The sequence below is a fragment of the Salmo trutta genome, chromosome 19 (assembly GCF_901001165.1).
Source record: "Salmo trutta chromosome 19, fSalTru1.1, whole genome shotgun sequence".
NCBI lineage: Eukaryota > Metazoa > Chordata > Actinopteri > Salmoniformes > Salmonidae > Salmo > Salmo trutta.
This window is the reverse complement of record NC_042975.1, coordinates 51,539,388-51,555,847: the sequence shown is the minus strand read 5'-3', so window position 1 is coordinate 51,555,847 and position 16,460 is coordinate 51,539,388. Positions and strand designations below refer to the sequence as shown.

Here is a 16,460-nt window from a genome sequence, read left to right as displayed (position 1 = left end):
CAGTTTTTGTTCTGAGATCTTGGCTGATTTCTTTTGATGTTTCTATGATGTCAAGCAAAGACACACTGAGTTTGAAGGTAGGCCTTGAAATACATCCACAGGTACACTTCCACTTGGCTCAAATTATGTCAATTAGCCAATCAGAAGCTTCTAAAGCCATGACATAATTTTCTGGAATTTTACAAGCTGTTTAAAGGCACAGTCAACTTAGTGTATTCAAACTTCTGACCCACTGGAATTGTGATACAGTGAATTATAAGTGAAATAATCTCTCTGTAAACAATTGTTGGAAAAATTACTTGTCATTCACAAAGTAGATGTCCTAACCGACTTGCCAAAACTATAGTTTGTTAACAAGAAATTTGGGGAGTGGTTGAAAAACTAGTTTTAATGACTCCAACCTAAGTGTATGTAAACTTCCAACTTCAACTGTACATTCACATCCATAACAACTATCAATAATGACATTTAAATTAAACTAAATCAGCTTGCTTTTCTAACAACATTCTAATCAGATCCCTACACAGGCTCAGAAGGATCCTGTGAGGGTGGGATATTTTCTGGCGACAGTTGTCCTTGCAGTGCTTCTGCCATGTCTTGGAGTTTTGGAGGCCCAAAAACTTATTGGCTGCAAACATGATTTTATTTATTTATTTCACCTTTATTTAACCAGGTAGGCAAGTTGAGAACAATTTCTCATTTACAATTGCAACCTGGCCAAGATAAAGCAAAGCAGTTCGACAACATACAACAACACAGAGTTACACATGGAGTAAAACAAACATACAGTCAATAATACAGTAGAAAAATAAGTCTATATACAATGTGAGCAAATGAGGTGAGATAAGGGAGGTAAAGGCAAAAAAGGCCATGGTGGCAAAGTAAATACAATATAGCAGGTAAAACACTGGAATGGTCGATTTGTAGTAGAAGAAAGTGCAAAGTAGAAATAAATAATGGGGTGCAAAGGAGCAAAATAAATAAAATAAATAAATACAGTAGGGGAAGAGGTAGTTGTTTGGGCTAAATTGTAGATGTGCTATGTACAGGTGCAGTGATCTGTGAGCTGCTCTGACAGCTGGTGCTTAAAGCTAGTGAGGGAGATAAGTGTTTCCAGTTTCAGAGATTTTTGTAGCTCGTTCCAGTCATTGGCAGCAGAGAACTGGAGGGAGAGACGGCCAAAGGAGGAATTGGCTTTGGGGGTGACCAGAGAGATAGTATACCTGCTGGAGCGCGTGCTACAGGTGGGTGCTGCTATGGTGACCAGTGAGCGGAGATAAGGGGGGACTTTACCTAGCAGGGTCTTGTAGATGACCTGGAGCCAGTGGGTTTGGCGACGATTATGAAGCGAAGGCCAGCCAACGAGAGCGTACAGGTCGCAGTGGTGGGTAGTATATGGGGTTTTGGTGACAAAACGGATGGCACTGTGATAGACTGCATCCAGTTTGTTGAGTAGGGTATTGGAGGCTATTTTGTAAATGACATCGCCAAAGTCGATAATGATGTCCTTCTTGGACAATTGTGTAATACAAATAATAACTGTGGCTATAAATGCCAAAAAATCCACCTTCTTCACAATAAGTGTATCCAGACGTATAACATTTGCAACTGGTTGCAATATCTTCTTCAGCTAGCTAAATAGCTTTGTTTCCATTTTACAATAATTGATTCTAATTCCGTTGATTGGTCTTCTTTGTTCGCAATAATTGGACAGTATGTGCATTCCGCCACTTACTGTCCACACATTTTCTATGGGATTGAGGTCAGGGCTTTGTGATGACCACTCCAATACCTTGACTTTGTTGTCCTTAAGCCATTTTGCCACAACTTTGGAAGTATGCTTGGGGTCATTGTCCATTTGGAAGACCCATTTGTGACCAAGCTTTAACTTCCTGACTGATGTCTTGTGGCCTCTTTCACATTCAACTCAACTCTCTTCATCTCTCTTCACCGCCTTCAACTCTCTTCAACTTTCTTCACCGCCTACAACTCTCTTCATCACCTCCAACTCTCTTCACCGCCTGATGTGTTCACCAGAAACGGCTTCTGGTAAACCTAGTGGCAATAAATGTTGCTGCCACAGGTTTGCCACAGATACAAATAGATTCTTGAGGGAATTGTCTGCCAGAAAAAAATCACTGGTGAACTGTTTGCAACTAGAGGCAATATATATTATAGTTGCAAAAGGTATGCCGCAGATTCACGACTAGTGGCAAAAGGTGGCAAACTTATTTTGTGTAACACTATTTAGTTTGCAGCAAATTTCCCACAAACTTGTGGGAAGTTTCCAGCAACAAATTCATTTTTGTGAAGGAGCAACTAAATGTTGTGTGATTATTTTTTTCTAGTTGCACTGGTGCTCCCAAATAAAAATTCCAGGTAGCACAGCAAAATATTTAGGAGCATATGCGACCAAAATTGTAGCACTGTAGAGCCGTGATGGGGTTTTCATCAAGCTCACTGTAAGGGGCACTTCACCACTTCTTAACTTTGACAACATAGGAGGTCATTTTCTTAGGACCTTTTCTTCAGACTGTTTTCACGTATGTAGACACTGGTATGGTGCAGGAGACATAAAATGTTGAAGTGTCCCTTTAATGAAAATATTGTAATATACATATTATTGCACCTTAAACCTCAGTGTGACTTAAGACAGAATTAAGTGTGGATTTAAACCAGTAAGATATATTTTGCAAGCTTTATTTACATTTTGCCTATCTCAAATGGGTGAGGGGGTAACTATCTTCCTCAAACATACCAAACTGTCATGACAACCCTATAGACAATAGTGGTTTTCGTGTTGAACAATGAGCACACACTGGTTGTTAATTTCCGACAACATATTATTTACTGTAATCTCTGTGAGATACTTATATACAACAAATGAATTGTATTTATATACAAGTATTTCTTGTTTAAATACAAGTGTGTGTTTTACGTGGCTCTGACACAATATCACAGGGTGACAGGTTGTGTAGAAAGTGTTCCTGTGAGTGTAGGTGATTATTTATTGCATGCACCAGTGTTGTGACACAGTATTACAACACTGTGAGAGGTTGTGTACTAACTATGTCCCTGTCATTTTAGGTGCCTTGTATAACATAATCAAAGTGCCACCTATGAAGAACAACCCTGAGGAAACCCTGGAGGGGGCAAAAGTGCTCTGCTCTATTGTCCCTGCAGACAAGGCCAGGCCCTCCTACTACCACAGCTTCGGTAAACCTATCAAACACTTGCAATACCTATGCAATTAGAGCCAAAACAAAATCATGCTTGTGTCCCAAATAGCACCCTTGTCCCTTTATAGTGCACTTATTTTTACCAGGGCTGGTCAGAAGTAGTGCACTATACAAGATATAGGGTGCAATTCGGGATGCAACCATTACTTACTGTTGCTGTACGTCTTTATCATATCCGTAAGGAACAATATGTACCCTGACATTAGTGTCTCATTTGAACTTGTCAGGGGGGGTGATGCTATTTTATTTAGAATTTTAGGATCCCATTAGGTATCAAAATAAAATGTATTTTTAAAAAATGCCATAGAAATGCATTGAATAACACTATCATAAATGGCAAAAAGGACATTCAAAAAATGTGAAATAAGAAACAAGGTTTTGAAGTGTCTGTCCTAAATCTAGGAGATATAAAATAAAACTTTGTAAATATATGTATACATTTTTTCGACACATTGATTAGTCTTTCATGGCTTGGAAAGAAAGACTTTCATTACGCCAATACATCCCATCAAAGCCCCACAGATTTGGAGTCAGGTGTTTTGTTTTATGTGACCATCTGACAGGATATGAACAGGACCTGATCTACACCTGCACCACCACAGATAAGCCATTTTGAGGGTCTTGGCATATCTGGATCAGTGATGATCACCCTTACCTCAGAAAGGGGCACACTGTATTTGTGGACAACTAGTACAGCAGCCCTACACTTTTACAGTAACTTTTGAGGGAGAACACATGGGCCTGTGGCACAGTGAGATTCCACTATTCAAAAAAAATTAAAAAGAGCAAGGGGGAGGTGACGTTCCAAATAAACGGGGAGATGATGGCAGTGAAAGGGCATAACAAACGCGGTGTCCATGTTCTGTCCACTGTGCAGACCTCCAAAATGTCGAACACAGGAAAACTGAACTATGTCACCTGAGAGAAGAAAATTAAGCCAGAATGTGTCTTGGAGTACAACAAGAAGATGGGAGCAGTTGACAAAATGGACATGCAGAAGTGTTTTGTTGAGTGTGCCAGAAAATACCTAAAAAAGTACAATAAGCTATTTTTCCACCTAATAGACATAGTCCTACTCAACAGCTACATTGTCCACTGGCAGGTCACAGAACAGGTGATCTCATACCAGCTGTACAGGATAAACCTGATGCGGCAGCTCCTTGAAGACCACCACACTCCTCGTTGTCCGTCTGCTGGGGACCGGCCTGCCTGTGACAATCCTCTACGCCTCACTGAACACCACTTTCCTAGCGATGTCCCTCAGACCACCCTGCAAGGAAAAAGCACAAGGAGGCATTGCAAGGTCTGTCTAACATCAACCCGATGACAGAAACAAAAGAAGTTGACCAAGTAAATGTCTGAACCATGTGACACAGCCTTGTGTGCAGTTCCTTGCATTGTCGAGTACCACACCCTGAAGCATTACTAAGTGGAAAATATTTTTGGGGACTCCTGGGTTCTATTTCTGAAATAAAACAGAACAAAAGTATGTAATCAACAATTGTGAAATGTATTGAAATGTATGACTTTATGCATTTGATGTGAGGGGGGATTGGAGAAATTTCTTAAAAAAAAGAAAAAAAATATATAGAAGTGTAATATATGGGTGTTTACTTTGTTTGACTCCTGGGCTCCATTTCTGAAATAAAACAGAAAAGGAAAAGTACGTAATCAACTTTTGTTATTCCTTGATTTGTAATGCATTCTTGCAATTATGTTTTATCATTTTGCCAAATAGTTGTTGGCTAGGGAAAATATGATTTGATTATTTCAATCAAATAATATCTTCCTTAGCAAACAACCTTTAGCCTAACCTGTAGACTAAAGAGAATGATTTGAGTTGTTACATTACATCGAGTTGTCCTACAAATATACTGTATAGTTAGTAATACTTGAAGTTTATACAAATGTAACCACATTTTGGAAGGAGAGCGATAACTGGTCCACCCACGTAACATTCAGCCCATAGATGGCGCCAAAGCATAAACCTATATAATCCTGTTTAGCGCCATAGTTTAATATATCTACAACACCGCTTCCCTCATACCAAGGTCTCTGCATACAATATAGCTGATTACACGCACGCACCATTCAATCTGATCAATCTGTTTACATGACTTTGTCCTCATTCTCCTCTGTCTCGACCAGTCTAAAACCTATCTAAGCCATAATACTCATCGCATTTGATGAGAAATATATTCCTTGCTTGGTGACAAGGCAGGCATCTGTAGGCTACATGTTCAGTGGTGATAATACGTTGACATGGTTACGAAATGAAGCCACCGCTGTAGACTAGTTTTTACAGGAGAGAATAAATGATACAATTTTTAAAAAATTAACAAAACGTTTTTAGGGTCCCAGCGTATCCTATGCTCATACCCTGCTCTCAATTTGTTTGTTCGCCACTATTGTGTCAAATACACCAGATTTAGCGCCTCAGGTTTCCCGCCCTATCTCACATGCGCAGCCCCTCAGACAGGCTAATACTAGAGCCTTTTTCAGATGATAATACAAGTAATATAGATGATAATAATTATAAACTAGGTGGTTCGAGCCCTAAATGCTGATTGGATGACAGCCATGGTATATCAGACCGTATACCACGGGTATGACTAAACATTTATTTGTACTGCTTTAAAACCTGTTGGGGCTACGGGTTAGCAATGAACCCTGAGACGGGATTGCTAGCAAGGCTGGAAATTCAAAACATCAAAAATCTAATAATTTCAATTTCTCAAACAATCAACTATTTTACACCATTTAAAAGATAAACATCTCCTTAATCTAACCACATTGTTCAATTTTCAAAGAGGCTTTACGGCAAAAGCATAAAGTTAGATTATGTTAGGACAGTACATAGCCACAAAAGTACAAACATCCATTTTCAATTCAAGGTCAGGCGTCACCAAAAGCAGAAACCAGCTAAAATTATGCACCAACCTTTGACAATCTCCATCAGATGACACTCCTAGGACATTATGTTATACAATACATGCATTTTTTGTTCCATCAAGTTCATATTTATATCCAAAAACAGCATTTTACAGTAGCGGTGAAATTCAGATTTTTTTCTTCTCTGAAATGCTTCCGGTGAACAACGTTACAATTTTCAAAATTACTATTCGAAAACATTGGTAAATTATAATATTGTCATTCAAATAATTATAGTTTAACATTTCGTAAATGCTACTGTATTGCCAGATTTCAAAATAACTTTACTGGGAAATCACAAGTTGCAATAAACCGGGTGCTGTGCTAAGAACAATAGGCTAGGCTATATAGGTTAGCATCATCTTGTAACCATGTAATATCAATAATACTATTGTCAATAATCCCTTACCTTTGATTATCTTCATCCATTGGCACTTCCAGGAATCCCAGGTCCACAACAAATGTGGTTTCTTTTGACAAAGTTCATAATTGATGTCCAAATAACTCCAAGTTGTTCCATGTTGTTAGCGTTTCGGTGGCTACTAAAAAGTAGCGCGGGGGGGTGTGAAGTCACGGCGAAAAGTTAAAAAAGTTACAAAAATAATCTATTTACGTTCGTTCAAACATGTCAAACGTTGTTTAGCATCAATCTTTAGAGCCATTTTTAACGTGAAACATCAGTAATGTTTCAACCCGACCTCTCCTATGTCTAGAAAAACGTTTTTGAAAAATGTCTCGTGTCTCATGATTGCGCAGGTGCAGGCAATAATGGAAGTGACGACATCCCAGGGACGTCAACTTCCCTGCATTCTTATTCGATCTCTGTTAATCATAGACGCTTCAAACAACTTTATAAAGATCGCTGACATCTAGTGGAAGCCGTAGGAGTTGCGAAATGAATCCTTTCTCACTGTGGTATCTATAAAACAATGACTCAAAAAAAATAGTACAGCCACAAAATTATTTTTTTCTCTCAGGTTTTCTCAGGTTTTTGCCTGCCATATGAGTTGTGTTATACTTACAGACACCATTCAAACAGTTTTAGAAAATTCAGAGTGTTTTCTATCCAAATCTGGTAATAATATGCATATCCTAGCTTCTGAGTTGGTGTAGGTGGCAGTTAAAAATGGGCACATATTTTTTCCAAAATTCTCAATACTGCCCCCTAGCCCGTAGAGGCTAATTACGTTGGTAACCAGTTTATAATAGTAATAAGGCATCTTTGGGGTTTGTGGTATTTGGCCAATTAACCACGGCTAAGGGCTGTGTCCAGGCACTCCATGATGCGTAGTGCATAAGAACAGCCCTTAGCCGTGGTATATTGGACATATACCACACCCCCTCGTGCCTTATTGCTTAATTATACAATTATCAATAATACTATACATTAGATACTCGCTGCTACTACTACAGGAATAATGTTTTATTAAGCCTCATATGAAGTAGACATTGTGGTGTCGATACAATGAGGAGTGTAGAGAATAGTGTCAAAATGCAACAATCTAATTCTAGAACAGCAGCATAGAATTCTGGAAACGCGTGCAAAAATAACTCACGATGTAAGGGCCGTTATTAATATTTAGAACTTAAGCGTTAAAAGGTTAACGCTCCCTGTACCCATGTACACACAATCTCACAATGTCACTACACAACCCTATCTCAGCAATGACAGTCATTGTGAAAATGCCTTGTGTGGTTACAGGTATATGTACTGTATATCTTCCTCTCTTTCTGTAGCAAAAAAAATCAGGAAGTGATTTGAATAGAAAAATATAAAAAACTTCAATTCAAATTGACCCCAACCCTGATGAAAACAATGTATTTGACATATATTTTCCCTTTTTCCTGTAGCAATGTCAGAGAACTATGTGGTGTTCATAGAGCAGCCTATCAAGATGGACCTACTGAAGATTGTCACAGCCAAGCTGAGAGGAAAGGGGATCAGTGAGGGGGTCTACTGGGACCCCAAACAAGATACTGTCTTCCACCTGGTAGACAAACACACGGGACAGGTGAGTGGACAGGACAAGGCTTTTAAAGGCCTTTATAATGCAAATAAATAACAAACGTGGTTCTATTACGAAGCCCTGAAACCCAAAGCAAAAAAAATATACAAACGTAGAGTTTGAATTCTCTCGTTTGAACATCTTAGTATCTCGTTTGAATGACTTAGTTAAAAAAAAGCCTACAAAAAATGTCACAATTCCTAAGTCGTTTCAACTACTTATCTCATTTGAACGACTTAATTGTTCTTTTGTCTAATTAGGCCTCATTCGTTATGCAGCTTGTCAGACCGTGCAAAGTTGCTGCACCCAGTCATTCACTGATTCCATCCAGTGATATGATTATTCATTGTGTTTTTTGATAGCCTAAAGCAGGGCTGCTTTTGAATGCCAGAGCATGTAAGTGGGAGAGTGTGGAGTGAGGAGCAGAGCATAAATCGAGCATTTAACTTCTATGGGCTACGTGGGACGCTAGCATCCCACCTGCGGGACACAGCCAGTGAAATAACAGGGCGGCAAATTAAAAAACAACAAAATGTCATAATTCAACTTTCTCAAACATACAACTATTTTACACCATTTTAAAGATACACTTCTCCTTGATGTAACCACATTGTCCGATTTCAAAAAGGCTTTACAGTGAAAGCAAAACATTACATTATGTTAGGAGAGTACATAGCCAAAAACAATCACACAGCCATTTTCCAAGCAAGCATATATGTCACAAAACCCAAAACACAGCTAAATGAAGCACTAACCTTTGATGATCTTCATCAGATGACACTCCTAGGACATTGTGTTATACAACACATGCATGTTTTGTTCAATGAAGTTCATATTTATATCCAAAAACAGCTTTTTACATTGGCATGTGATGTTCAGAACATGCATTCACACCCAAAACTTCCGGTGAATTTACAAAATTACTCATCATAAACGTTGACAATATACATAACAATTATTTTAAGAATTATAGATACAGAACTCCTTTATGCTATCGCTATGTCAGATTTTAAAATAGCTTTTCGGCGAAAGCACATTTTGCAATATTCTGAGTACATAGCTCAGTCATCACGGCTAGCTATTTTGACGCCAAGTTCGGCGCACACTAAACTCAGAATTACTATTAGAAAAATGGTATTATCTTTGCTGATCTTCGTCAGAATGCACTCCCAGGACTGCTACTTCCACAAGAAATGTTGTTTTTGTTCCAAATAACCCATAGTTATGTCCAAATACCTCCGTTTTGTTCGTGCGTTCAGGTCACTATCCAGACAAAAAAAATCTAAATGTTCCATTACCGTACTTAGAAGCATGTCAAACGCTGTTTAAAAATAAATTTTTATGGTATTTTTCTCGTAAAATAGCGATAATATTCCAAACGGACAACAATGTATTGATTCAAAGAGAAAAATAAAAAATAGTGTGCTCACGTGAATGCGCATATCCAATCTCTTTGTCACCAGGCAGACCACTGACAAACTGAGCTACTATACTCTGCCCAGAGACAGAAGATGCCTCAATCTGCTTTCTGAAGGCTTTAGAGAGCCAATGGAAGCCTTAGAAAATGCTACGTAACCCCACAGAAACTGTAGTTTTGATAGAAAATCAAAAGAAGAACTACAAATTCTCAGACAGGCCACTTACTGCTTGGAATTTTCTCAGGTTTTTGCCTGCGATATGAGTTCTGTTATACTCACAGACACCATTCAAACATTTTTAGAAACTTCAGAGTGTTTTCTATCCAAATCTACTAATAATATGCATATTCTCGTTTCTGGGCAAGAGTGGTAACCAGTTTATATCGGGTACGATTTTTCATCCGGCCGTGAAAATACTGCCCCCTATCCCAAACAGGTTGTGTCGGCCTTCTCTCCCGCTCCACTTTTGCTCTAGTAAAGCTCATCTATAAGCTCTGGTCGTGCTCTGCCTAGCTATTTTCCTTTCTGTTGCTCACTATTCTTTATCACTATTCTTTTTCTTACTGTGACCCCAGCAACAGTAGCCTATATCTTGTGTATATTCTACTTTCTAAAAGTAGGATATGTAGTTTCTATTTTGAAGGACTTCAAATGTATTAACAGATATTTTAGGTTGGCAATACATATGCTACTTTTTTTAATTATTGGAATAAAAACAATATAAATAAATGTAATTAAGCTAAAATATCAGAAATAAATCATAAATAACAAAGGCCAGTATTAGATTATTTTCATAAATAAAAGTGAATAAATATTCTCAAACTGCAGTAGTCAAATGAATTGCGCACCCCCGTGTGTGGATGCTATTTCTCCACATAAAATCATATTTCCTACAGCATTTTTTACAATTTCATTGGAGAAAGGAAACCAAAACTGAATGTACATTTTACAGTAGCCCATCTAAAACATATGTTAATACATTTGATGTCCTTCAAAATAGAAACTATCCTAATGTTAGAAAGTAGAATATCAACTAGATATACATTAGGCCATTGTTGTTGGGGTCACATTAATTAAAAGAACGGTGATAAAGGAAATAAAAAATGCTAGGCAGAGCATGCCCAGAGCTTGTGGCTGTGCAGTACCGGAGTGAAATTGGAGCAGGAGAGAAGGCTCACACCATTTTTAAATCTGCTTGAATTATGCTCTGCTCATCGCTACACATTCGTCCACTTGCATGCTCTGGTGTTCAAAAACTGTCAATGAATAATCATTTCAATGGATGGAATCAGTGAATGAATGGCTGCATCAACAATTACACGATCTGACAAGATTCAGAACATATTAGGCCTAATTAGACAAAAAAATGATTACAGTACTGTGAAAAAGTATTTTCCCCTTTCTAATTTTCTCTACTTTTGCATATTTTTGATACTGAATGTCATCAGTTCTTCAACCAAAACCTGATATTAGGTGAAGGGAACCTGTGTGAACAAATAACACAACAATTACATACTTATTTAATTTATTTCATAAAAAAAGTGATGCAACACCCCTATATGACAAATAATTGCCCCCTTACACTCAATCACACTAACACCACCATTCTTGACCGTTGTTGTAAGGTTCTTACTGTGGAGTGCAGTGTTTGGTTTTTGCCAGGCATAATGGGACCCATGACATCCAAAAAGTTATACTTTTGTCTCATCTGTCCATAGAACATTATTCCAAGAGTCTTGATGATCATCCAGGTGCATCCTGGCAAACTTTGGTCAACCTTTTGGATGAGATGGGTCCCATTATGTATGGCAAAAACCAAACAAGAACCTCATACCAAAGGTCAAGGATGGTTTGGGGATGCTTTGCTGCCTCAGGACCTGGACAACTTGCCTTAATAAAAGGAATCATGAATTCAGTTCTGTATCAGATAATTCTACAGGAGAATGTCAGGCCATTCATCTGTGAGCTGAAGCTGAAGCACAGCTGGATGATGCAGCAAGACAATGATCCAAAACACACAATCAAGTCGACATGAAAATGGTTAAAAAGCAACAAATTTGAAGTTTTGGAATGGCCCAGTCATTAGTCCAGACCTAATACCAATTGAGATGTGGCAGGACTTGAAATGAGCAGTTCATGCTTGAAAACACACAAATGTCACTGAGTTAAAGGAGTTCCGCACGCAAGAGTGGGACAAAATTTCTCCACAGCGTTATGAGAAATGTTTCTCTTGTCAGGGTGGCAGGTAGCCTAGTGGTTAGATCATTGGACTTGCAACCAAAAGGCTGCTAGATTGAATCCCTGAGGTAAAAAGGTAAAAATCTGTCGTTCTGTCCCTGAACAAGGCAGTTCACCCACTATTCCCAGGCCGTCATTGTAAATAAGAAATGGTTCTTAACTGAGTTGCCTGGTTAAATAAAATAAAAAAATCTACAACTACATTCCAACCAAAGGTGGCACAACCAGTTATTGAGTGTAAGGGGCAATTACTTATTCACACAGGGGAATTGGGTCTTGCATAACCTTGTGAATTAAATAAATAAAACTCAGGTTCCCATTATCTAATATATGGTTTTGGTTGAAGATCTGATAACATTCAGTATCAAACACATGCAAAAATAGAGAAAATCATAGAGGGGGCAAATACTTTTTCACGGCACTGTAAGTCGCTCAAACAAGATAATAAGTAATTCAAACAACTTAGCATTTTGTTTGAACAACTTGAACAACATTTGAACGACTTTGAATGACATTTGTATTTTTACTAAGCCATTAAAACGAGATACTAAGTCGTTCAAATGAGATACTATGTCATTTGAAAGAGACATTAATTCGTTCAAACAAGATACAAAGTCGTTCAAACGAGAATTCCAAGAGTCTGCATTTATTTTATTTTTTGGCCTTGAGCTTTGGTATTTTTCATATGGAAAGATAATTTCTTCACTGTATGGGAAGTACACAAGCGCTAATCTTTGATACTGTATCATAATTTGTCTAATCTATCATAAAAGTAGCACATAGCAGTCATGTTCACCAGTGAGTAATACACTGAATCAGTGATACAGTAGTAACTAAGCTACTTACTAAATTGCTAAATGACCAGTAAATTATCTATTTGTCCTGCTCTCTCTCCTCTAGACCAGCTCAGTAAAGTTCCACACAAAGGCTCTGTCAGTGTTCCACCAGATCAATGCTTTTGAGGAAGACGGCTTCCTGATGCTGGACATGTGTTGCTCTGATAACGGAGAGGCCATCAACAACTATCTCATACAGAACCTACGCAAGTCAGGGGAGGCTCTCGATCAGGTCAGCATGGAAATATAGTGTCTTAAGAAAGTATTCACATCCCTTGACTTTTTCCACATTTTGTTGTTACAGCCTGAATTTAAAATGTATTAAATTGAGATGCTTTGTTACAGGCTTACATACAATACCCCATAATGTCAAAGTGGATTTAATTTTAGATACATTTTTTTTACAAATTAATAAAAAATGTAAAGGTGAAATGTCTTCAGTCAACAACTATTCAACCCCTTTGTTATGGCAAGCATAAAAAGTTGGAGTAAAGTCACAAAATAAGATGAATGGACTCTATGTGCAAGAAGGGCACCTATTGGAAGGGCACTTATTGGTAGATGGGTAAACATGTAACATGTAAAAAAAAAGCAGACATTGAATATCCCTTTGAACGTGGTGAAGTTATTAATTACACTTTAGATGGAGTATCAAGTATCAATACACCAGTCACTACAAATATACAGGCGTCCTTCCTAACTCAGTTTCCAGAGAGGAAGGAAACTGCTCAGGGATACCACGAGGCCAATGGTGACTTTAAAACAGAGTGTAATGGATGTGATAGGAGAAAACTGAGGATAGATCAACAACATTGTAGTTACTCCACAATACTAACCTAATTGACAGAGTGAAAATAATGAACCCTGTAAAGCAGGTATTCCCAAACTGGGGTACTGGGTTACGCTCAATGCCGTCGGGGGTACGCCAAATAAAAATGTGATTCACATTTTTCAAATTTTCCAACAGTACATTTATATTTTCCAACAGGGCTACACATTTGGGTGAAGTAGTTCTCACCTTTGTAGCCTCGTTTCACTGCCAAAAATAATATTAAAACATCTAGTGTAGCTGACCATATAAGACGTTCCCTGGGTGCCCAGCGAAATAACACAATGTTAAATACAGTTAGCCTAGTCAAATAATTAACATCCAATCGCATTAACCATTAGTCTCTCGTGGGAAACCTTCATTCTTGCACAGACATTTAGAAACGAAACATGACCATTTGAAAAATAAGCTACGGGAGTTTTTTGAGCGAGAATAAAGACGATTTTCGAGTAGTAAGACATGTATAAAAGCAACAGACACCATTAATAAGTGTCTTATATGGTGAGCTACCGAGTGGCTAGGACAGGCAAGCCCCATACTGTTGTGGAGGACTTAATTCTTACTGCTGCTGCGAATATGGCTGGGACAATGCCGTTGTGAAAACGCCCCAAAAAACTATACAGACAATGCCTTCATGAAACAACACTGTTTCACGACGCATTAGTGACATGGCAGGAGATGTTTTGAATCAATTACTGCTTTGCATACAAGCCAGTGAATTATATGCTTTACAGCTGGATGAGTCAACAGCTCCTGGTATATGTCCGTTACGTTTATGGGGAGTCCATTAAGGAAGACATCCTCTTCTGGAAACCAGGACAACATGAGAGGATATTGTTTAAGTACTGGAAAGCTTTGTGACATCAAATGGACTTTGGTGGTTAAGATATGTTGGTATCTGTACTGATGGTGCAAAGGCCATGACAGGGAGATATAGTGGAAAGGTAACGCACGTGCAAGCAGTTGCTCTCAACGCCACTTGGGTACACTACAGCATCAACCGAGAGGCTCTTGCTGCCAAGGGAATGCCTGACAGCTTGAAAGACGTTTTGGACACTACAGTGAAAATGGTTAACTTTGGTAAAGCAATGCCCCTGAACTCGTGTATTTTCTGCATTATGCAATGATACTGGCAGCGACCATGTAACGCTTTTACAACATACAGAAGTGAGCTGGTTATCAAGGGGCAAAGTATTGACACATTTTTTTAAATTGAAAGACAAGCTTAAAGTTTTCTGACGATCATCATTTTCACTTGTCTGATCGCTTGCATGATGACGAGTTTCTCACACGACTGGTCTATCTGGGTGATGTTATTTTCTCACCTGAATGATCTGAATCTAGGATTACAGGGACTCTCCACAACTATATTTAATGTGCGGGACAAAATTGAGGCTATGATTAAGAAGTTGGAGCTCTTTTCTGTCTGCATTAACAAGGACAACACACAGGTCTTTCCATCATTGTAAGATTTTTGTGTGCAAATGAACTCAAGCTTACGGACTATGTCAAATGTGATATAGCGAAGCACCTGAGTGAGCTGGGTACATAATTGCGCAGGTACTTTCCCGAAATGGACGACACAAACAACTTGTTATCCATTTCATGCCCTGCCTCCAGTCCACTTACCGATATCTGAACAAGAGAGCCTCATCGAAATTGCAAAAAGCGGTTCTGTGAAAATTGAATTTAATCAGAAGCCACTGCCAGATTTCTAGATAGGGCTGCGCTCAGAGTTTCTTGCCTTGGCAAATCGAGCTGTTAAGACACTGATGCCCTTTGCAACCACGTACCTATGTGAGACTGGATTCTCGGCCCTCACTAGCATGAAAACTAAATACAGGCACAGACTGTGTGTGGAAATGATTTAAGACTGAGACTCTCTCCAATACAACCCATCCTTTTTGCTAGAGGTGCTAAAGTAATACTGCAAAACGATAAACTTTTTGCCATGAATACAAGGTGTTATGTTTGGGGCAATCCAATAAAACACATTACTGAGTGCCACTCTCCATATTTTCAAGCATAGTAGTGGCTGCATCATGTTATGGGTATGCTTTTAATCAGTGGTGGATCTAGCTTATATATGGCTCCCTGGGCAAAACCCCTTCAGCACCCCCCCATCCCCTCCTCTAAAAAAGCACCATTCTGCACTAAGTAATTTTTATTCAGACATTTGGAACAATGCAAATAAATAATCATAACATTTAAAACTATATAAATATAAAAATATATACAAAAATAAGACTCATAAATATAAAAAAATAAGTAACAAAAACAAATAGAAACAAATTGTAGTTAATAAATACAAATAAACCATTTAATCAAATGATTACACAATTACCCCATTGCTAACAAAAAACACACAAATAAAACTAAATTGCACAAATCCTATCACACAATACACAAATAGAATAACACACTTATAAAGTGTTGAAGAACTATTGTACACTGAACATATAATATAAAATATAGAACACAACATGCAACAATTTCAAGGATTTTACTGAGTTAAAGTTTATAAAAGGACATCAGTCATTTGAAATGAATTCATTAGGCCCTAATCTATGGATTTCACATGACTGGGAATACAGATAAGCATCCATTGGTCACAGATAGGGTAGGGGTGCGGATCAGAAAACCAGTCAGTATCTGGTGTGACCACCATTTGCCTCATGCATGGAGTTGATCAGGCTGTTGATTGTGACCTGTGGAATGTTGTCCCACTCCTCTTCAATGGCTGTGCGAAGATGCTGGATATTGTTTGGAACTGGAACATGCTGTCATACATGTCGATACAAAGCATTCCAAATGTGCTCAATGGGTGACATGTCTGGTGAGTAAGCAGGCAATGGAAGAACTAGGACATTTTCAGCTTCCAGGAATTGTGTACTGATCCTTGTGACATGGGGAAATGTATTATCATGCTGAAACATGAGGTGATGGCGGCGGATGAATGGCAC

The 16,460-nt window shown here is 38.4% G+C and overlaps 1 protein-coding gene across 3 annotated transcripts in view; it reads left to right on the top strand.

Moving 5' to 3' along the window:
* The window catches only part of LOC115154949 (beta,beta-carotene 9',10'-oxygenase), a 110,864-nt gene that overhangs the window by 49,475 nt on the left and 44,929 nt on the right, over window positions 1-16,460 (top strand). For 2 of the 3 annotated variants that reach the window (XM_029701683.1, XM_029701681.1), the window contains 3 exons: window positions 3,088-3,216; window positions 8,022-8,182; window positions 12,733-12,900. In XM_029701683.1, the coding sequence (XP_029557543.1) occupies window positions 3,088-3,216; window positions 8,022-8,182; window positions 12,733-12,900 (458 nt within the window). The remainder of the gene's footprint in view (window positions 1-3,087; window positions 3,217-8,021; window positions 8,183-12,732; window positions 12,901-16,460) is intronic. The other variant, XM_029701682.1, reaches the window with a different exon arrangement.